This window comes from Echinops telfairi, unplaced genomic scaffold, assembly GCF_000313985.2.
Source record: "Echinops telfairi isolate 266 unplaced genomic scaffold, ASM31398v2 ScPeMD7_4;HRSCAF=17, whole genome shotgun sequence".
Classification (NCBI taxonomy): Eukaryota; Metazoa; Chordata; class Mammalia; order Afrosoricida; family Tenrecidae; genus Echinops; species Echinops telfairi.
The window spans coordinates 12,986,703-13,009,648 of record NW_022103900.1 but is presented as its reverse complement, the minus strand read 5'-3'; the positions used below and the strand labels follow the sequence as shown (position 1 = coordinate 13,009,648).

General features: G+C 37.7%; 1 protein-coding gene across 1 annotated transcript in view; it reads right to left on the bottom strand.

Annotated features, from left to right (window-relative positions):
• The window catches only part of LOC101649394 (fibroblast activation protein alpha), a 102,845-nt gene that overhangs the window by 61,786 nt on the left and 18,113 nt on the right, over positions 1–22,946 (bottom strand). The window contains exons 3-10 of the mRNA XM_045298074.1: positions 16,560–16,658; positions 15,166–15,260; positions 14,169–14,243; positions 12,537–12,589; positions 4,766–4,838; positions 3,996–4,116; positions 2,930–3,084; positions 382–485 (exon numbers count right to left, since the gene is read on the bottom strand). Of these exons, the coding sequence (XP_045154009.1) occupies positions 382–485; positions 2,930–3,084; positions 3,996–4,116; positions 4,766–4,838; positions 12,537–12,589; positions 14,169–14,243; positions 15,166–15,260; positions 16,560–16,658 (775 nt within the window). The remainder of the gene's footprint in view (positions 1–381; positions 486–2,929; positions 3,085–3,995; positions 4,117–4,765; positions 4,839–12,536; positions 12,590–14,168; positions 14,244–15,165; positions 15,261–16,559; positions 16,659–22,946) is intronic.

Below are 22,946 nucleotides of genomic sequence, written 5' to 3'. Positions count from 1 at the left end.
GAGGTATGTAATAAGTATGGACCACCACCCTAGGACTGAGAGAAAGCAGGCCAGATGAGGAAGAAGTGAGGCTGAGGACAAGTGTAAATTCTACTATCTTCCTGTCAGTCTGAACTTTATGTATTTATGTCTGATGGAAGTATCCCTTAGATGGATCAGTGAGGTCGCGTGTATATGTGAAAAGAGTATTTTCTTAACCACCATTTAAAGAAATTTACTTTTGATTTTCAAAGTTGTAAGTATTTAACTTTGTATAATAAAATTTTTACTTACTGTATGTGCATTACAAACTCCCTCGAAAAGCAGTGTAAACCTTAATAAGATTTCAACTTGTAATAAATTCACTTTGTTTGCAAAAGGAAGAATCTGAGATGAATTTACCTTGAGGCTATCATTTCTGGGACTGGCACTTCTCTGGGACCTACATGTCCTGGGTAAGTGGTATCGATAATAAATATCCGAACTGCAGGATTCTTCGCCCCAGCCTGCCAAGGAAATGGAAATATATAAGCTCATATACCTCCAATTATCATGAACATTTTTAATAAGATATTAGGAGTTATTATGTGCTGCAAAGTGGGGTTTGATTCAAAACAACCCTATGCAAAAGAGTAGAACTTCCCCTACACGCTAATACTTACTGGAACAGATAGCCATGTTTTCCCTCCACAGACCTGCGAGTGGGTTTGAAGGACCCACCTTTTGTTAGAAACTAAGTGTTTAACTGTTGGTCTCCTTTGTAGAAGTTTAGATTTATTTTTATAAGTTAGCAATACTGACCATGTTACTTTAGAAAACCTTCGTTGCATATCATGAATAAGAAATTCCTTTTAATTTACTTGTGGGACAATTACAAATTTTTTGTTAACAAGAAGGAAAACCATATTTTAAATGTTTCATGAGAGAGCTTGAGTGTATATGGAAAATATTTTGGATATAAGATTATAATTTTGGGATCAATCATGTTTTTTTCTGATCTCCAAGGGAAGATTACCTAATTATAATTAGGGTAATTATAATAATAATACTTTCAAATGTGCTAATGGGAGTGCAGAAGGGTATTTGTTTTGAAAGAATGGAAAGAGAAATAGATGAGACATCATTTTTGCATTTACCCTATCCTTTGGTCGCGGACAACCACCAAACAGTAAATCTCCTAGATGTTTCCATTACTACTGCTACCATTATCCAAAGAGTAGAGAAATTTCACCTCCAAAGAAGGTGTCTCTGGGATTTACAGTTTTCTTGTTTTATCCTTTCTATGCTACTGTATGCCTGAAATTCACCTGGCAGTATAGGTCATGCCTAGACTGCTCTTCTACAAGAGCAGAGATTCTTACAAATGCAAAAAGATTTAAATCCACAAAGTTCTGGTAGTCTTAAATGACTTAACACTGTTTCCATCCATCTAATGAATTGTCCAATCTCTTTTATGATTTCCCTTCTTCACACCTAGATTTATCTGGGCATTCCATGACTCTTTGACATTATCCTCCCCTTTAGTCTAATAACAGATATTTCCCTCCGCAACTTAGGTCTGCAAAGAAAAAATGCAGAATGTTGGGCCCGATTTAGCTATCAGTGTCAGTCAGTTTTCCAGTCTAGTTTGCCTGCTCACACAAACCCTTCCAAAGATGTAAGTTCTTTTACATCTTGGATCCCCAGTATTATACTTCTCACCTTGATATCTCTCCAACATTCAGGCTTTCCACAAAGCCCTTGAGAGACTATGTATCTAAACATTCATATTCTATCCTTTGCCTTTTCTCAAGTGATTTTGAATATAAATATTACTGTCCTAGTCCTTGTTAGCTCTCATCAAGCTGGCTCCAGACTCATGGCGACCCAGGCACCCATGCACAATGGAACAAAATCCCACTGGTTGGGTCCCATCCACATGATCAGTTGTAGATATCACCATTGGGACACATAGGGTCTCCATTTTTGAAAGTAGAACATTAGTTTTTTCTTCCTAGTTGGTTGTAGTCTAGACGATCTACTGAAATTTCTTCAGTATCATAACAGCACGCAAGCTTCCATTGACTCGGATAGGTGGTGACCACACATGAGGTGAACTGGCCAGGAATCAAATTCAGGAAGGAGAATTCTACCATTCAAGCACCCATAATCTCAACATATGAATTAGTCTACTTTTCAAGCTCTAGTTGCTTTGCTTTGTCTCAGAATCCACTCGTGTGTGTGTGCTATATTCATCGCAGTTTTGTTACATACAGGAACTCACTAAAGGACAAAGAACTCTAGTCTAGCATCTCTTTGTGCAAGAGAATTTACATGTTGACACTCCGCTTTTTCAAACTTCTAAGAAACGATACCACGATGCTTCTCCATTGTGACCTGGCCATTTACTGACTGCACACAAAACTATCCTCTTTCTAGGCTGCCCAGAAAGCATGCATTCTAATCGATTTGCAAATAACTTAAGAATTACCTCACGTTTAATTGTCCTTAAACTCTTCACAGAGTTTATCTGCCTTGTCTAAACAGAAAAGAATGTAACTTCTGTCATCTAATACCTGACAAGAAGATCAAGTTCAACATGTATGTTTCCATTCTAGTTCACATCACGAGAATTCAAGAGGAAAGTGCAAAATATAACTTTACCCTGAATTTGAGTATGAAATATAAAAAAAACTAAAATTAAGTTAAGCTTGTTTTTCCTCCATGATCTAGACCATATGTTCATCAAAGATTCTGCGATGGATTCTGCAAAGACTGTTTCATCCAGTTTAACCAGATGTCCAAAGCAACAGATGTCCATACAAATAATAGAGCCCAGTACACTGTTTGCCTTACAATGCACAGGGGTAAGAAGCTCTCCAAACTTGTTGATCCCGCCTCTATTCATCATAACGCTTGCTCATTTTGATACCAGGAAAATGAAAGCATTTGTTAAATGTATTCAACATACCTTTGGATATGGAATATTTATTGTTCTAGGATATTGTTCATCTCCATAATAGGAATAGGCAATAACTGGTATATCTGTATCATTAAATTCTACATATGCTAAAAATTTTCCATTAGGAGACCACCAGAGAGCATATTTTGTAGCCAGCATCTCCTCTGAAAAATAAGTACTAGCATGTTAATTACAATTATATTTTATTTTTAAATTATTATAAACACTTTGAGATCGCTTATTAACTGGAGTAGTCTATTTAATACGAGTGTGTCATAAGCTTTACTTCCATTATTTAAAAAATAATTTAGGTCAGAAAGAGCAGTTTAAATCTGTAGCTTATAGCAAACACCAATTGCTCTAGTTAGGAAGTCACAAAAATCAGCAATATGATTTTAAAAATAAATAATAAGTATCATAGTAGCAATGGACTTTTCCTTTGAGGGCAGCTTCTGTCTTCTTATAACCAAAGCAGCAAAAAGAGTTTATTCTAAAGTGATATAAATGTTGAAAGTTTAATTTCTCTCTTAGAAGTTTTTTGTAAACTAAGTTAAGTGCAGTTGTGTTTTTATACATACAAATAGGGATTAAACGAATATTCAAAGTCCAATTAAGTTCTACATTCTATGAGTTATTATATTTACATTTTCTTTCAATATCTATCTTATTTTTAATATTTTAATTAAAATATATGTACTAGAATAAGAACTCATGGGGATACAAAAATTTGGATTTTTACATAAAATAATAAAGCCAAATGATTAGTTTTGGATAAATATTGTTTCTCATTTCAAAAACATTAATAAGAGAATGTACAATATAGGACTTACCTATGATATAGAAATATAAATTATGATTACCATGTTATATTCAGTGTTTTTGAAAATAAATTCTAGTTTTCTGATTGCAAGATTAAAAAAATATATATATAGGTCCTGTTCATGGCCTGCGGTTTTCAGAAATTATACCACTCAGGTAAGTGATATAATTATAGAAATCCTTACAGAAATCCTACTCAATGCATGAAATTATTTTTAAATTAAAGTCTAAGATAGCAGTATTAGATTCAGCTTACCTTCATAAACCCAGTCTGGGATTCCATTAAATATTTTATTTTCTCGTCCATTATATGTTATTTGAAAAGGTGGGTCTCCTGGTCTTTGCTTGAAATAGATATTGTTTTGATAGACATATGCCTGAAAGTGGTGGTGAATTCATTAAGTAATTTCAAAAGCAACACAATGAAATTTGTGTATTTGTGTTAATTATTCACCTAACAACCGTCACAAATAGTGAAAATCCAGAGGCAAAAGATTCATAATGGAAATATTTTAATGTTAAAAAAAACTAACTCATAATAACATCAATTATTATTTTTAAGGTACATACAAAAATACTACTGTTATATACTTGTTTTAGTAACCAAATAATTATGTATATTGACAGGAAGTCAAGTAAACTTCTGAATATTAATAACCAGCTACATCTAATCTTTATTTAGAGTCCTTAAATAAGCACTTGGACAAAATTTCATGTTGTCTGAAGCTAGTCTGGGAAACTTGTGAAAACCATATTTTTCCTGAGCTTTCTGGCACAACTCATTCTGGCTGAGGATAAGGATAAAGTTTTTGACGGCGATATTTAAAGAATCTATCCATGAGCTCGAGATTTTGCGGAATTCTCAGATGGGTTTCAATTTATCAAAACTCTTTCCATTTTTAACCACTAAAATAGTCATGAATGCATTTTTTTTCTTTTAGGGAGGGAAACTAAACAAAGTCCAAAAGTAAATGGCTTCTCTTTTATTTAAAAGATTAAAAACATTTCTATAATTTAAACACTTACTAATTTGCTCCCCACAGGTGACCAACAAAAATACTGAATTCGAGGAGGAAGCTCATTTCCTCTGACAAACTCCCTAGAAAGAGAGAAAGAAAGAAAAATGTTGCCCAATGAGGAAAAAACAAAAACCACTCTGTATAAATAGAGAAAATGAACAACTGCCTCCCCCCCCAAAAATAGTCATTTTGCTGAGCAAACATAAAAATGTAGGGATGCAGGTGGAAACAATGATTGTGGTTACACTATTAAATGACATTGGATAAGCCGCGGAATTTTCACGGAGTCTCAGTTTTCTGACATTTGGGGTGAAGGGACTGGATTCGCGATTTATAGAGCACATTTACCATGAGCATATCTAATAGTATTCCTTCATTTAAACAAAACAAACGAGGGCTAGAGCGATGATGTAACCTCTTAAGGCTGCTGTGTTGGCTGTCTAGTGCTGCTGTGACACAGCGGATGACAGTACCAACCCGGAGTTTATTTTCTTACAGGTTAAGGGGTTAGAAATCCAAATTCTGAGCGCTGGCTCTGGGGCACACTCGGAAGGGACGTTCTTGTCTCTTTCGCTTCTGCTTCCCGGTCCCTGGAGCTCTCCGTGTGTCTTGGAATTTACCTTTCTCTCTCTCTGCATACTCTTGCTTGTTTAATCTCTTTGATATTTCAAAAGAGAATACCCGAAGACCCACTACACTAAGCCTGCCTCATCACCATGACAAAATCACCATGGGCATAAAGGGGAGGGTTTATAGTACATATATTTCGGGGACATAATTGAATCCATAACAGTCACATTACTAGCTCTTGGTAGATTCCTAATTAAACTTGTCTTTTAACCCCTGAGACTAAAATTTGCACAGACCAGATTGCGATAGCCACGAGAGTCCCTTGTAGCTCTGAGATTCTATAATTGCACTGATGTTTAATATGTACACGTCCACATTCTCATTTTCAACCCCCATCTATGTGAATGCATATGCATTTAAATTTTCGAAACTAAGATGCCATTTGACAATCTCTCCGGAGCTATGACTTGAAATCAGAAAAGGAAAGGAACATCTGATCTCAAGCTAAACTGAAAAACAGACCGTATACTGGGCAGTTTGCCTTAGCTTACAAAGTCCTCCACCCATGAGGAAATTTCAAATATCCTTTTGGCCAGAGATCTCACTTTGATTGATATTTAATGACATCCTGCAAATACTCAACTGACTGGCTTGTATTGTAGAGCTTTTGTAGCTTTACAGCAAAAATGTGTTCCGGTTTCTATGTGTTAGAAAATCATGGGATGGCGTGCTTAAGTTTTGACTCTTCTTTCCTTGAAGATTGTTTTAATAGTTTCATCAAGACTGCCTTTGTGGGGAAAGCAAAGCAAGATGTGTTCCCATGGCATCATTTGAAGAGCTGTAAGAAAGACTTTCTTGCCTCAAAATAATCTCTCTCTAACTGGACCAAGTCATTTGTAATTTAGGCACCTGGAAAGACCTGGACCACATATTACATGGATTTAACACGTAACATTGTGTAGCATAAGGCCTAAAACACAGTGGAGAACATGACACCGGGCAGATGTCTATTGAATGGAGGAAGAGTGTTCTCCTTTGAAGACCATTGGCATGGCTGTGGGGACCAGGGCTGCAGAGGACAGTGTAAGAGCACCGGGTCCTGGCAGGTCTGCCAGGCTGTGAACGAGGTCATAAACAGAAGAATGGCCCAGATGAGAAGGTGCTTGTTATTGACGACTTCACCATTCTGCCTGTGCCAGACCTCATGTTTCGTTGCCATTGTAACGCTGCTTTAGTTTTCCTTACGTTGTGGAATCATCTATGAAATCATAAACAGCACCAAACTAAAAATGTCAGCACGTGGTTTTTCTTGTCTTGACAAGTCCCTTCTGCAGTCATTTTCTGTTTCCGAAGTTTTTAACAGTCTGAGAGAAGGTGGGAAAGGCTGCTTTATGCCACCATGTCTTCCATAGCTGGAAACTTGAGTCTTCATTTTCTCTGTGATAGTTTCTTGCTGTTTTAAAATATATTTTAGTGTGATTGGGGTGAAAGTTTACAGAGCAAATTAGTTTCCTGTTAAACGATTTGTACACATATTTTGTTTTTGGGTTATCCGTTGAAATCTTCTTACTGTAACAGCACGCTTCACATTTCCTCTCTGGCTTCCCCATTTTTATGTATTTGTCTTCCCCATCTCTTGATGCCTTCTAAATTGGGGGCAGTGTGGGCAAATGCTGTCCTTTTTGTCTCATGGTTGATCATTCTGAAATTGATTGGGCAGTTTATGACTTGTTCATTGTGTGGCTGAAATATGATACTGGGGAGTAGATTCAGTTCTAGATTTGAAGGATATCTGAGGACCAGGGATCCATTTTATTGGGGGTCCATACAACTCTTATCACAATCTATACATCCATCCATTGGGTCAAGTACATTCATACATTTGTTGCCATCATCATTTTCAAAAGATTTTCTTTCTTTCAAAATATTGAGCCCTTGGTATCAGCTCCTCATTTTTTCCCTCCCTCCCTCATGAACCCTTGATAATTTATAAATTACTATCATTTTTTCATGTCTTACACTGACCGATGTCTCCTGTCACCTACTTTTCTGTTGTCCATCCCCCTGGGAGGGTGTTACAGGTAGATCATTGTGATTGGTTCCTCCTGTCTCCCCCCCACATTCCCCTTACCCTCCTGCTATGGCTACTCTCAATATTGGTCTGAAGGGTTAATCTATCCTGGATTCCCTGTGTCTCCAGCTCTTATCTGTACCAGTGTACATCTTCTGTTCTAGCCATATTTGTAAGGTAGACTTGGGATCATGATAGTGGTGGGTGGGGGAGGAAGCATTAAAGAACGAGAGGAAAGTTGTATGTTCCATAGGTGCTATACTGCACCCAGACTTGCTCGTTTCCTCCCCGTGGCCCTTCTGTAAGGGGATGTCCAGTTGCCTACAGATGGGCTTTGGGTCACCCCCTCCGCCTCCCCCTCATTTGCAATGATATGATTTCTTGTTCTTTGATGCCTGATAACTGATCCTATCGACACCTTATGATCACACAGGCTGGTGTGCTTCTTCTATGTGGTCCTTCATTAGGGTTTCAGTAATTCCTCTTAGTTACATTGCCCTTGATCAAGCCCTACCAGGCCTCCTACACCCTCCTTGCCATCGATTTTAGATCACTTGTTGTTCCCTTGTCCCTGGGTATGTTAATACCCACTTCCTTTCCCCTGCCCCACCTCTCCCATGTTCCCCTGGAACCGTCGATCCCATTGTTTCCCCCTCCAGATTGTTTATCCTGCCTATCTTATCTAGATAGGCATGCAGAGATAATAATATACAGAAAAACTAGACAGAGCAAAACGAATCAACAAAAACAAAAACAAAAACCAATGACCAAAAAAAGAAAAGCCTATAAATAGTTCAAATTCTGTTTGTTGACCTTTAGGTGTTTTTTCTGGTCAAGTCTGATGGGGTGCTATGCCCTGGCCCCAAAGTCTATTTTTGGTATTCCCTGGGGACTTCATTGCTCTGCTCCCCTTGCTGTTCTGTTGCAAGTCCTTAGTGTTTCACCTCGGTGTGATGGGGTCAGATGGGGCACAATTCCCGCACTGTGTCTCCAGTATTGTCCCCCGTAGTGCTATGGGTCAGTGAGGGATGTTGTGTCTCATAGTGGGGCTGGCCTGATGGGGTAATCTCTGTGCATTGGCTGCTCTGAGTGGGGATATTGTTCTCAGGGCTTGGTGGGCCAGGATGTGGTCCACTCTCTCTCCCTCCGCATTCTTTTGCTCTTGTGTGCTCTCATCAGACTTGTCCGTCTCCCTGAGTTATAGTTTCAGTGCTGTTCTCTGAGTGAATTTTTCTGGGGGGAGGGGGCCCTGTGTCCACATAGTTGGGATTGGGGCCGGTCCCTCAGACCTATTTGTGGTTCACCAGTTTCTATCGGACCAGTAAATCTGGTCTTCTTTATGATTTGGATTTTTTTTCTATATGTATTTTTCATGGTCTGTCCATGACATTTGTGTTCCTGATCAGAGATATCAATAGTGGTAGCCAAGCACCATCTAATTTTGGTTTCTTGTTAATGGAGGCTGTGGTCCTCATAGTCTTTTAGTCTTTTGGACAAATTGTTCCTGGGAGTCTTTGATTTTTTTTAACTCTTCTTTTCTTCAGATGAAAAGACACCATTAGTTGTATCTTTTTTTTTTCCTTTTAAAAATTTAAAAAAAAATTCTTTTTTTTGGGGGTTGTTAAACTTCCCTTCCCATTCCTTTTTTCCTTCCTTTTTTTGAGGCCCTTCGTTGTTGGTTTTTTTTTTGTTGCGGGGGTTTTTGGAGGCTTTCCAGTTGTTGCCGTTCTTTTTTTTGTTTTCACCCCTTTTTCCATCTCTCACTTCCTACATTGTGCTGTATTTACTTGACAATGAGACAAACTACCATTGTGCAGGGGGGGAAATAAAAACTCAATGACTTGATTCAATGAATACAACAGTTAAATATTGAGTATGATTCTAGGCTACAATGTTTATTAAGCTCATGAATAAAACATTTGGTTTCAGTATCTTTAAAAATGCTGTTCAGGTTAGTGAAACTCAACCTAGGTTGTATGAGGAGAAGTTCAAAATAATTAAAAGAAAACAAAAATAATTAAAGTCCTAAGAAATTGTATGGGAAAACCTCACTAATAGTTATTTGAGAATATGGTTAGATCTTTGATCTCATTTGTCTTTCCCCATATTTGTCTTACGCATAATAAATGCTCAATAGACACTTGCTGAGTGAATGATGATAAGGCTACAAAGAGGAGGCGGAAAATGCAGTAGCAGGATTTAGATTCTATTGTAAGAAGAGATTCCTTTTTTTTTAAGTGGACAGTTTAAAGAGATCAGGGGTTATTCTTTTGCTGAACATTTAAAAAAATAGATAATTTTTGATGCTTTGTGTTTTTTCTAGATAAAAGAGGTATTAGACCAGAAGAATTTTCAATACCTCCTCAAGCCATACAATTATTTTCCCTTTTATATAACAGCAAAGAGGATATCACATTAAGATGAGTAACTAAACCAATTCATTGTCCATAATTAGCCAGAGCGATTTTTCTAAACTGCAAATCTGATCATGTCATTTCCCATTAAAACCCTTCAGTGATTCCCTATTGCTATCAGAATGGGATCTAAAGTCTCTTAAAAGGTTTCCTCATTATTATTTGGCCTACATTTCCTGGCTTCCCCTCCTTCCCAGCCTTACACCACCTCACATTTGTCCTAGCGCAGCTCCTCCAATTTCAACTAAACTAGTCTATTTTGAGTCACCCCAACTCTCTCTGCTTCCCTTTAGAAGCATAATTGTTTTCATTCTGGAATTCTTTCCATAAGTCCTTCACAAAATTTGCATCTTCTTTAATATTTTTCTGTTGTAAATATGAGAGGGAACCCCCCAAAAAACAGGAAAAACTTTTCAAAGCTATGCTTTAAATTTTTTTTACAAAACAACCTTATCACCTTCAAAGTACTCTCCCTTACATTTAATACACTTGTCAAATCTGTGATTCCATTCTTGGAAACATTTTTCAAACTCATCTATTTGGATGACTGACAGCACCTCCCTCATTTTTTTCTTCACCTCTTTTACATCCTCAAATGGTTGTCGTTTCACGTCCCTCTTCATTTGCAGAAACAAAAAGAAGTTGCACAGAGCAAGTTCAAGTGAGTAAGGTGTGTGGAGCAAGAGAGGCATGCTGGTTTTTTGCCAAAAACTGGTCACTGAGATGGCTGCATGAGCAGGTGCATTGTCGTGGTGGCAAAACCTGTTTCCGGTTTGACACAAATCAGGTCTTTTGTGTCACATACTATTGCGCTATCTTTTCAGAACCTCTAACTAGAAAGCTTGATTAACAGTGTGACCTGATGGAACACACTCCAAATGCATGACAAGTCAACATTTTCATCCTTTTGGGAAATTGATGGATATCCAGAATGAGGTTTGTCATCAATCGACATCTCACCTTTTTTTGAAATAAGAAAACTACTTCTACACTTGTGTTTTTCCCATAGTGCTGTCCTTGTAAGCTGTGTTCAACATCACAGCAGTTGCTGCATCATTTTTCCCCAGCAGGAAACAAAATTTCACAGCAGCATGCTGTTCTCTTAAATCAGCCATAATATAAAATGAGGTTCAAGTGAAACTGCTTTTATGAAAAAATTCATTGTGAGCAGAGAGAACCTTCCCAGGCGATGCCACTGGGTGCACTAATTCAGAGCGAGTTGTTGGATGCTTGCCCAGCGGGAAAATGCAGACTACAAAATCCCCGCTCCACCCAGCACAATTCCCGTGTTTTTTGTGTACCCCCTCGTATGTTTCAAAAAGTAAAACACACAGATTCTGCCATCAAGTCAATTAACGTTTTTCCTATTGGTAATAAAATGAATAGCATGATTCTAAACCAAATCAAACTCACTGCCATTCAGTTGATGAGGGCTCCCAACAACCCCAGGGCTGACCCAGGAGTTCCCGAGATTGTAACTGTTATGGGAGTAGAAGGCCCTGCCTTTCTTCCACAGAGCGGCTGGTGGTTTTGAACTGTGGATCTTTTGAATTGCAGCCCAACACATAATCACTATGCCATCAGGGCTCCTCAAAAAAAAAATACAATAAGAAGATAAAAGAATAAAATAAGATGACAATTTATCTACCACCTGAATTTAAGATATGTTAACTTTTTCACTTAAGGGTAACTGACTCAATTAAAAATATGTGAACAACCAATTTGCAGAAAGCTATGGATGAGAGTGGGAGGCCAAAATCCACCTGCAAGCTTGCTACATGGATTAAGCCTCCAGTGGTTCCCCTCTGACCAGAGTGGAGGGACTCAAAGAAACTGGGCATCAGACAGAGATGATTGTAAACTTGATTACGAGGATGGAACAAGGGTCATTTGATCTCCCTCTTGACTCATTCTATATTTGATCTAGTTTTAAATATTCTCTTTTGGGGACACAGTTTTTCCTCTGGTTTATTTTAATATTGCTCTGGGGTTTATATATATATATATATTTCATATGTTTCTCGGTTAATGGAGCACAGGAGCGGCAGAGGATGTATAGAGACAGTAATTGGTCTAAGTCTTACTGGGGATGTTGGGAGGAGGTTGGAGGGAATTGGGGAGCAAGTAATGGACACAGAAGGGGGAAGGATGCTCTAGAAGTGATTGTGGTGCTGTATATACAATTCTTTTAAAATGTGACTTAACTATGGAAGTTTATCATACATGAATTATATTCCAATATAGCTATTAGAAAAAAATTAAATTAATTTATAGATATGTTCAATACAGTTTTAATCTGCATCACCATCTCTTTTGCTTACTTCCAACGAAGCAGCTATTCTCCTAAAAAATGGGAGTATATAATTCCTGTGCATGTTTTCATTGTATGTGTGTGGCTGTGTGTGTTTATATATACACATATGTAGGGACTTCAAAAAATTCATGGAGAAATTGAATTAAAAGACAATGAAAAATTTCGACTAACAGTTTGAACCATACATATGCATAAAACTATATCAGACATATGAACACAAAATATCCATCATCCCAAAGGAAGTGAGTTTCCCAAATAAGAATTGTCTTGAATTTCATGTTAAGTGGAAAAATAATTATACCTAAATCAGTTACAAGATGATTCAATCTTAACCTCAAACTAGAATTTGAAATGGAAACATCCAGCTACCAACTCTAAGGAATATTAATAAGTAAACATGAAGCTTTACCCGTTTCTAAGGTCATAGATGTGATAGGTTGCTGTATACGAGTATCTCCAAAGCTGTTAGAAAAAAGAGAGGGAGTGACAAATTATGATTTAAAATAAATATTTTCTACACTATATCAGAAGCATCAATCACAAGTTTCCACCACTTACCCTGGTGGCTTGCGTGGGTTGCTGTGATGATGGAAGCAATGCCATTAGAGGGATCACTCGTAATGGCTCGGTTTCAGGAAGGCTTCCAGGCTAAAGCAGACTAGTGAAAAGGCCGGGGCAATCTACTTCTACAATCACTGGCCAGTGAACACAGAACAACACCCCTTGACCTGGTGCTGGAAAATGAGTCCCCGGGGTGGGAAGGCGCTCAGACGGACTCAGGAAGAGCTGCCTTCTTAAAGCAGAGTCCACTTTAATGAGGTTGATGTTCTAAGACTTCAAAGATCTTAATTGGCTGAGGACTCACAATGAGAAGTAGCAATCTGAGCATCCATTAAAATTAAGAAGATAGAATTTACGAAAAATAGAAGTTGACAAAAACTTAATAGGTTTGACAATGGATATTTTAGCTATTGGGGAGCTGACGTGGACTGATCTTGGGCATTTTGAATCAGACAATCAGACACTCTACTATGCTAGTGAAATGGCCTCACGTTAATTGCCAAAAAGATCATTTCAATATCTATCCTGCAGTACAATGCTGCCAGTGGAGGATAGTATCCACTTGCCGACAAGGAAAGCCACTTAATATGACTATTTCTTAAATACACGCACCAACCACTAATGCTAAAGAAGAAGATATTGAAGAATTTTTACAAACTTCTCCAGTCTAAAATTGATCAAACATGACATTAAGGTGTATCGAGAATTACTGGTCATTGGAATGCAAGAGTTGGAAACGAAGACGATCAGTAGTTAGAAAAGATGGTCTCGATGATAGAAACTAAGAGGTCCCGTGCAAGACCAAAGAAATCTTCCTTAAAAATGCTTGTCAATAGCACAAGTGGTTCTCTCACCATCTGGAATGAGCAGGAGTCAAATGGACTAAATCTGAGACGGTAGCAACAGTGGTGTGTTTTGGTGGGAATACTTCTAACCTAGGCTTTACAAGACAAACATTTTAGACTTTGGCTCCACCACTTGACTGTAAACAAGAAGGCCTCAAGAAATTCGTGAAAAAAATGGAATATTCACACAAACTTTTTGAAGGCTCTTCTTATTATCTTGTTCAGCATGTGGATTAAATGTGCTACTCCATGAGTATTCCGCTTCCAGTAACAAAAGCCACTAGTGAGCTTAAAATATATGAACATTGTGTGACTTATTATGTCGCGGGTAGCTTTAGGTATGTGATGATAATACTTCCTTTTGGAGGGGCGAGTATCTGTGCCCCCAAATGAAATTTTCTTCCACCAATGGAAAGTAGCTTATATTAAATAATGACCAGACAAGAAAGCCAGTTTCTGAATTATTTATCCATATTTTAGTTATGTTCCTTGAGTTCACCTAGAATCTACCTTAACTTCTTAAATATTTAGAGGTCAAAGTAGATTCTTGATTCTTTTGCCGTTTATAAGCCCATTTGTGGATTAGTAGGAGATATAATCAGATGCATCCAAATAAAATAGTCAATTTAAAATACCTTTGCATAATCACTTTCTAGATACACAAACTGTCGATCGGGTGATAAGCCATAATTGGAAGCGTTGACGCTTTTCTGAAATTATGAAGAAGTTGTTTAGAGCACAGAATAAAATAAATCTGAGCAATATAAAATTTCAATTATCAAAGAATATCATATCATTGTACATACTTATAATTATGATATAGTTCTAAAATGTGCTTATGCCTACTGTATAGAAAGTAATTTATTAGACACCATGGGGGGAGGACAGAAGAAAGAAGACAGAATTTTCAATCTTAAGCAATTTATAATGGTAAAATTGCAAATAAGTAACATATTACAAGTTGCAAAGTTCCATAAATGATATATAAATACAGCATTAGGAGATCAATAGGCAAAGAGTAATTGACTCTAAATGAGAGAAGTGTTGATTGCATCAAGGAGGTGTCAGCGGAGCTTAGTTTGATGGAAACCTGAGTCTTTTCAGGGTGAAGAAAGTAGGAGGATTCAGCGTCCAGGAAGGCAGAACACTATGCTCCCATATTTAACGCACACCGTCTATTGAACATTTATTCTGTGATGGACGCTATTCTTGTGCGTGGTATTTTGCTTAATTCTTATAATAACAAAAGAGGTGTTATTATCATTCCCGCTTTGCAGATAAGAAAATTGAGGCATATTTGATTGGTGTCGTGTGGCCTGTTCTTGAAGTTCCATGGGTAATTAAGTAGAAGAGCCCAGATTTGAAACTGGAGCTTTCACCCGTCAACTACCGAGTTCCTCACTTCCATGTCTTAGTATTTTCATCGACAAGGTAAGCTGATAGGTGACTGAGAACCAGGCAAGCAGTCACACAGTGTGCTAGGGAGATAGAACTGGGAGAGAATGAGGGTGGGGGACAGACTTGGAATGCAGAATGAAACTAGATCGCGTGGCTAGGAGTTTGAAATATGCTTCTTGGTCGATGAAGACCTGGCTGCAGTTTCGGAGGTGGAAGAGGATGATGGATACATACCAGGGTAGTATTACTCAAAATGGTATATGATTCTCCTGTTTCGATATTATAAAATACTACATTATTATCTGCAGATTGGTGGAGATATTCTTGCCCTTTAAACAAAAAAAAAGGAGGGGGGGTTGAAATGATCTTCTTTAAGAGGAAATAGATTTGTAACAAAGAGAAACCTCTTTCATCTCACAGATTTCTTGTCTGTTCTCCCTGCCCAGTCAATTTGTCAGATTTAAAATAAGTTGATATTCAAAAAAAAAAAAAAAAAGGATGCCTCCGATTTTACTCAGATGCCATATTTGCTAACAGCGCTATCCTAAGCGGTTCAGAAAGTTTGGAAATAAAATTTTGTTTTGTCTGTGGTACAAAAAGCATAAACTAGTTAAAAATAGCCTTCTTTTTTTATCTTGGTAAAAAATATACATGTCACAATGCAGTCATCAAGTTAACATTTTCCGTGTCCAATTCCGTGGCACTGATTATGTTCAACACATTGTACAGCCACCAGCACTGTCTATTTCCAAATAATTCTCTCAGCTTTAACAAAACTTCGTGTCCCTAAAGCAAAAGTCCTTCTCCAATCACTCCGCCTGCTCACCCCTAATGACCAATAAGGAGCAGTGGTTGTTCCTATATAATATCAACTCTGGATAGTTTATATAAGCGGGATCATACAACCTAGTTTCTCTGACCTGTGGTGAATTTCTGTCAGCATAATATTTTCAATGTCGTACCCTGTATTATGACATCAAATAGTGGTTGGTTTCTTTCATAACAATAAAATTATACATTTATGTTGGGTTATATGTAGTTTAAAATCCATTTGTATGCATTTTATTTTTAAAGAAAAAATAAAAATATTCCATTTTGCTTAGTGGTAATTTAGGTAAACAATTATAATGTCATAAATAATTAAATCTTTGCATTTGAGTGATTAAATGCATCAGTATTATCCTATATTATAATAAGAACCATAAACAAATATGTTTTTTCTGATCTTTAAAGGGGTTTTGCCCATTTTTTTCAGAATATTCAATTTAACAATAAATATGTCTTTTGGTAAAATTCCTATGACTTCTTGTAAATAGATGCACATTCCTCACTCTGAAAAGCTACAGTATGTACTTGACTTTCATCAACAGTGCATTTTCAGCTTTTATTTTCCAACTAAAAGTACTATCATCTTCATTATTATTGGTCAAATCCAGTTTGGATGGTTCTGATAAAATTAGTTCAGAGGATGCTTGATTTCTCTAGGCAATTGCTTTCTTAACTATTTCAATTGATTAATTTTTTTTAGTGCATACTATTTTTTAGTGCATATTATTTTTAGTGCGTTGCTACTAAAAACCACATATATTTTACTGAAAATCAAGCCCACAGAAAGATAACTAATTTACCTGAAATCCAGTTTGGAAAAAACGTTTTATATGAAAATGTCCCATTTAAGATATCCTTCAGTGTGAGGGCCCTTGTTGTACTGCCTTCATCATTGTGGACTTTGGGGGAAGAAGAAACACCTTGTTAGTAAAAAGAAAACAAATAGCTCAAACTCTCAGCCTGGCCCTCCTGTTCTTTCTCATATAATGAAAAGTTTTACTTTTAGTCAAACATTCACTCAACTCCTATCTTGAATTCTGTCCTCCAAAGATATTTGTCACCTTGGCTGGTCACTATTTGAAGTAGTTTGGCAGTGGTGTAATTTGGCCACAACGTAATGATGTATGACAGTAATTCAAAAGCATTGTTACTAGATTCCAAAATTGCTGTACAAGGTTAAGTAAAAAAGAAAACTTGTTACTATGGTTCCTGGTCTTACACGTACTAGTTTATTCCAAAGAAAACATGTTTAAACTTGTCTTTGCTATAAGTGGATGGCTTATCTTAAAAAATGTCAAGAAAGGCATTATAGAAAAGAGACAATTTCTTAGGTTAAGTAGGGACTTTTATAAAGAGAAAGTGGGCTGGCAGGAAAAAAGCCTACATAATCTCTGTTACCCTAGAAATTGGAAGAGGAGTGGTTGTTCATATAAAGCTCACACACGTAAGCAGATTTCACCGATATATCAATTCAAGAACAATGCATTTTCCAAACACGACTGCATTCTCAGAAGGCCATTCCAGATAAGAGTACAGCAACCACTTCCATCCTGGTCCTTCATACCCATGCTGCCTTTCCCCTCTCCCCATCTTACTCCTTCTCTGCCCCACCTTAAAAAAAATTGTTTATAAAGTACATGTCTGGATCTAGCATTTCCTTTTATGCAGATTGAAATGCCCCTGTGGAAATAAAACTAACTATATCCTCCTGCTAAAATCCTCCCATGACTGTCCAGAATTCTTAGGATAAAAATAAAAAGTCAAAACCTGACTGTAGATCCTGGCTAGTCTGGGCCAAAGTAGCCCTTCAGCCCTTTCCGGCCCCTCTCTTTTTAATTTCAAGACTTCAAACAGTCTGCATTTTCTGTTGCTAAATAGGTGCTTATAAGTGTTTCCACCCTCTCCATTTGCCTAAATAACTTCTCCTCATTCCTTTCTGCTCAATTCAAAGAGCAGGTCCTTTGAGAGAGCCCCTGGTTCAGGGTAGGCTCCTTCCATGTATGTCTTAACAGAATTGCATCCATGCACCTTACTCAAGCCATGGTCACGAGTTTCAGCCACCTCATATGCACGTGAAAGTTCGAAAATGAATAAGGAAGATTGAGAAAGAATCAATGCATTTGGATTGTGGTGCTAGAGGATATTGAAAGTACCATGGTCTGCCAAAACCAAACCAAAAATGTCTTGGAAGGAGTACAACCTGAATGCTCCTCAGAGGCCAGGATGGTGGGACTTCGTCTCGCCTGCTTTGGACATGTGGCCCTGGAGAAAGCCGTACTGCTTGGTCATGTAGCAAGGCAGCAACATGACAGGTCTTCAACAAGATGGATAGCCACAGTGGCTGCACTGGTGGGCTCCAACGTAAGAATAATTATGAGGATGGCAGTGTTTTGTTTGTTGGACACAGGGTCACTAGGAGTTGGAACCAACCCAACAGCGCCAGAAAACAACAGCGACGTTCCTTTCTGTGGAGGTGAAGTCTTGCTTTTTGTTCATGTGTGTATTGGGGCTAAACATTTAAAAAAAGATTTGTCCATCGCTCACTGACATCTCCAATTACTGTAAGGTCAGGAGTCATATATAGTCTAGTTTTTGTTTGTTTTCGATTTTGATCGGGAAGCTCTGGTGCCGCACTGGACTAAGCATTGGGCTGCTACCCCCATGTCAATGGTTGAACCCCAGCAGCCACGGCACAGGCGAAAGATGATGCTGTGAAAACTTGCAGTCTGGGAAGCTCGAAGCCGTTCTACTCTGTTCTACATACGGTACTATGTGCCAGAATCGATTTAATGGCAGTGGATGGTGAGTTGAGAGACAGTTTACAAAGCAAACGGGGTTTCCATTCAACCATCCATACGCATGTTGCTCATGACATCAGTTGCTATACCTAAAATGTAACAGCATCATTTCCATTTCCTCCCCATATTCCCAGTTTCCACTTTTCTTTCTGGCTTATCCTTCCTGCCTTCTAAGCTTTCTCCTTGGGTAAAATATGCTTGGCTCTGTCCAGCTTTTCTGACTGTCACACTCTCAGTACATAGCACCCACAGACATCCAATGAATACCTGCTGAATGAATGACTATATGGAAGTTGAGCGATGGATGGATGGGTATGATGTATGCCTTGTCCTTTACTGAATGGTTCTACCCTTGATTGTAGGAATTCTATCTAGTATCCCAGCATGCTGACTGGATTAGATAATGCTGACGATCCCTCGCAACTCCACCATACACGATTTTGAAATCTGAAACTCAGCTTGATCTATTAACCTTGCATTTGCATGCCCATCTTAAAAGGGAAATGCAAACAACAAAATAATGACATCTTCTGTACTTTAACTGATCTAATTGCCCTGGTGGTGTAGTGTTACATGGTGGGCTGCGATCAGTATGGTCAGCTGGTCGAAACCACCAGCAGCTGGCAGGGAGAAAGAAAAGACTGGACTTTCTACTCCGTAACTGTTACAGTCTCAGAAACCCGCAGGGGTTCCTATGAGTCACACTCAACGGCAGTGAGTTTGTTACTTTTGAGATTCATTGCTATAAATGTACGATTTACATAGTAGATTAAGATCCTGAGGTGTTTTATCCCCCTTACTTTTCTTAAAGCTAATTTGGAGGTTAAAGAATATGCTCATTTGAATCCACTATTTAATAACATTCGGTCATTAACATTTTAAAAAAATCTACCTATATTCCTTTTGCATTCACAGTAAGGTTGTTTGTGCCATACAATTATTTTTTAATAAAAGTTATTTGATTTAATTGAGTGATCTCATGCAGTATGTATACAATTGATTTTGTAATTCCCATTTAATGAATAAAAGACTATCTTAACACAATGGCATTAGAATAAATGCTAAGCATTTTCAGTCGATATTATTTAGCTCTCCTCAGAGCAAATTGCCATCTGTTTCTAATGTAGCTAACGGGAAAATTATAACATTATTTAGAGTGAAAATTTTTTTCCATTTGAGATACTGTGTCTGCCTAACAGAATAGTGAATTCATTGGTTGTGAATATAGAACAACTAGACAACTAAAAATATTAATGCAGCAAACAAATATAACCTTGGAAATGTCTTTTCTATTTTTGAGGTCTAGCATAAATAATACTTTCATTGTGGTTAAAAAATTATATAATTATTTTCCTTAAGACAGTAGCATTTAATATAATTTTTACTAACATGCAGTTATGATGAATTAAGAAATTTCATAAGTAGAATTACTAGTCATCCCTTTTAGAAGGTTAAAGTGAGGTAATTCAAGTGTAACATATTGTTCTATGCCTGGCACATGATAAGCAGTGAATAAATGTTCGCTTTTTTAACATTCTCATAACTTTTAATGCACCTCAAATAAATACTTTTAGCGTTTCTCAACATAATGTGATCACTGGCGCTTTTGCTTTGTTTTATACTAGTAAAAAACCACAATTTGGGAAATGGAGTTTCAAATTAGGTTATTGGCATGCATTATAAATGTTCACACTTACTCTACTGTAATTTACTGGTTGTACTAGAACTTTGGTCATCATGCAGTTCCATAGCTCAACATCATAATTATTATCACAAATCCAATTGTTATTATAAATATAATTTATTTTAGAAAACATACATCCAAACTATTTTTACAATATTCACACTTTTCACATCATCATGTGTATGTTGATCTTTATCACATTTTTCAAAATTATTACAAGGACTAGTTATCCACTCTTTTGAAATCTCCAATTTAGATTAGCTAGGAAGGTTAAATAAACCAAACTCATTGCCGCCAAATCATTTCTGATTCAGGGTGACCACAGAAGACAGAGTAGAATTGTCCCTGTGAGTTTTTGAGACTGTAATGCTATATGGGAGTAGAAAACCTCATTTTTCTCCCACAGACTGACTGGTGGTTGCAAATTATAGTTATATATGTCAATAATCTATATAGAGAATTTGGCATATATAATATTATGACTCAGGCAATATCTATAAAGTAAGTTTGAACACATATTAATTGTTCAATAATCTATATAGAGAATTTGGCATATATAATATTATGACTCAGACAATATCTATAAAGTAAGTTTGAACACATATTAATTCTATCACTAATTGTCATAATGAAAATAATCACTACTACCCAAGAAGTGCATTGTAGAGGTTGAGAAAAGATATTCAGATGAGGCAACTACATTTATGTGCGAATAGGGTTCATGACAAGAGTTAGTGGATCATGCGAGCAATTAACACATTGTTAGCTAACCAAAAGGTTAGGGAAGCATTTGGGAAGAAAAGCCTGAAAAATTGAAGAAAACTGATGACAAAATAGCCACTGAAAACCCTGGGAAACACAGTTTTACTCTGATACATACAAGATCAGGATCAGCCGGAATCTACTGACAAGTGGTTAAAAGCACACACACACACACACACACACACACACACACACAAATAAAAATTGTGGTACAGATTGAGCTGAAATGGTTTCTCTTAACCTTGTAAACTCACTCACATTCCACAAAGCCAGCACTTGCATGGTGAGTTACTTTGGACACAATTAGAATCCAGGTGGGCAGAGTTAGAGGAATCCCAGCTCTAATGGGAGGAATTGAAATTACACATCCCCTCTACATATCTTCCCATTTTCAGAGTCAGAATCAAAAATAATATTTGCTTAGAATTTCTGATCTAAGGTCTGATTCTCTGTGCATACACACATGTCTTGAGCACAATATTTTTTTACTGTTAATATTGACTGCCACAGCAATTGCTACAGAAATGGCCCACCATTGGGATCTGCAAAACTACCACTGGCTTTATGTGGTCAACCCTTACTGAAATCTATTGACCAGGATCATTTTATCTTTATATTTAGGGATAATAAGTTGTCTACACACAGGTCTCTACTCAGAAGGGGGGAAGCTGGGTTTTATTTTGCTCATTATGTCATGGAAGTGGAATCAATATTTGTTGAATCAAAAAATAAACCAAATGGACAGATTCCACGTTAGCTTGGTTTAGCTAGTTCTCCCCTCAAGATATACCTGTTCTTATTCTCCTCTATCTTATTCACGAGGAGAATCGCGTATGCATGCTTTTATACAGGGATTGGTCATTGCTATTCATTTAAACAGAGTCATTTGAATTGCTTTTTGAAAACAAAAATTCTCTGTCTTTATCTCAAGTCTACTGACTCAGAATCTCTGGGCCTGGGTCCTGGTGTTGTTGTTGTTCTTAGGTACCACTAAGCTGGTTCTAACCCATAACAACTGTATGCACAGCAGAAAGAAATGCTGCCTGCACCTGCACCTTCCTCACAACCGTTCCTTTGCTGAGCCCACTGCGGCAGCCACAGTGTCAATCCATCCCCCTAAGGGCTTTCCTCATCTTCCTGTCTCTCCCCTTTACTAAACGTGATGCCCTTCTCCAGAGACGACTCTCTCGACAGCAGTCCACTGGCGGTCATTTGTGTGTTTCATGGGCGCCATACTGTGCCCTGGTGGACTCATCCTTTTTTTGTGACCCTTCTGTGAGGGGATGTCCTACTGTCTACAGATGAGTTTTGAGTCTCTGCTCCAAACCCCCTCAACAACATGAGTGTTTTTATTTTTAAATCATTTTATTGGGAGCTTATACAACTCTTATCACAATCCATCCATTGTGTCGAGCACATTTGTACATTTGTTGCCATCGTCATTCTCAAAACATTTGCTTTCTACTTTAGCCCTTGGTATCAGCTCCTCATTTTTCCGCTCCCTCCCCGGAGGGCGCCCCCTCCCCCACAAACCCTTGATACTTTATAAATTATTATTATTTTGTCATGTCTTCCACTGTCCGAAATCTCCCTTCACCCACTTTTCTGTTGTGCATCCCCCAGGGAGGGGGTTATATGTAGATCCTTGTAATCGGTTCGCTCTTTCCACCCCACCCTCCCAGTATCACCACTCTCACTACTGGTCCTGAAGGGATCATCTGTCCCTGTGTTTCCAGTTTCTATCTGTACCAGCGTACATCCTCTGGTCTAGCCAGATTTGTAAGGTAGAATTGGGCTCATGATAGTGTGGGGTGAAGGGGGGTGGGGGGAGGAAGCATTTAAGAACTAGAGGAAAGTTGTATGTTTCATCATTGTTACACTGCACCCTGACTGGCTCGTCTCCTCCCCGTGACACCTCTTTAAGGGGATGTCCAGTCGTCTAC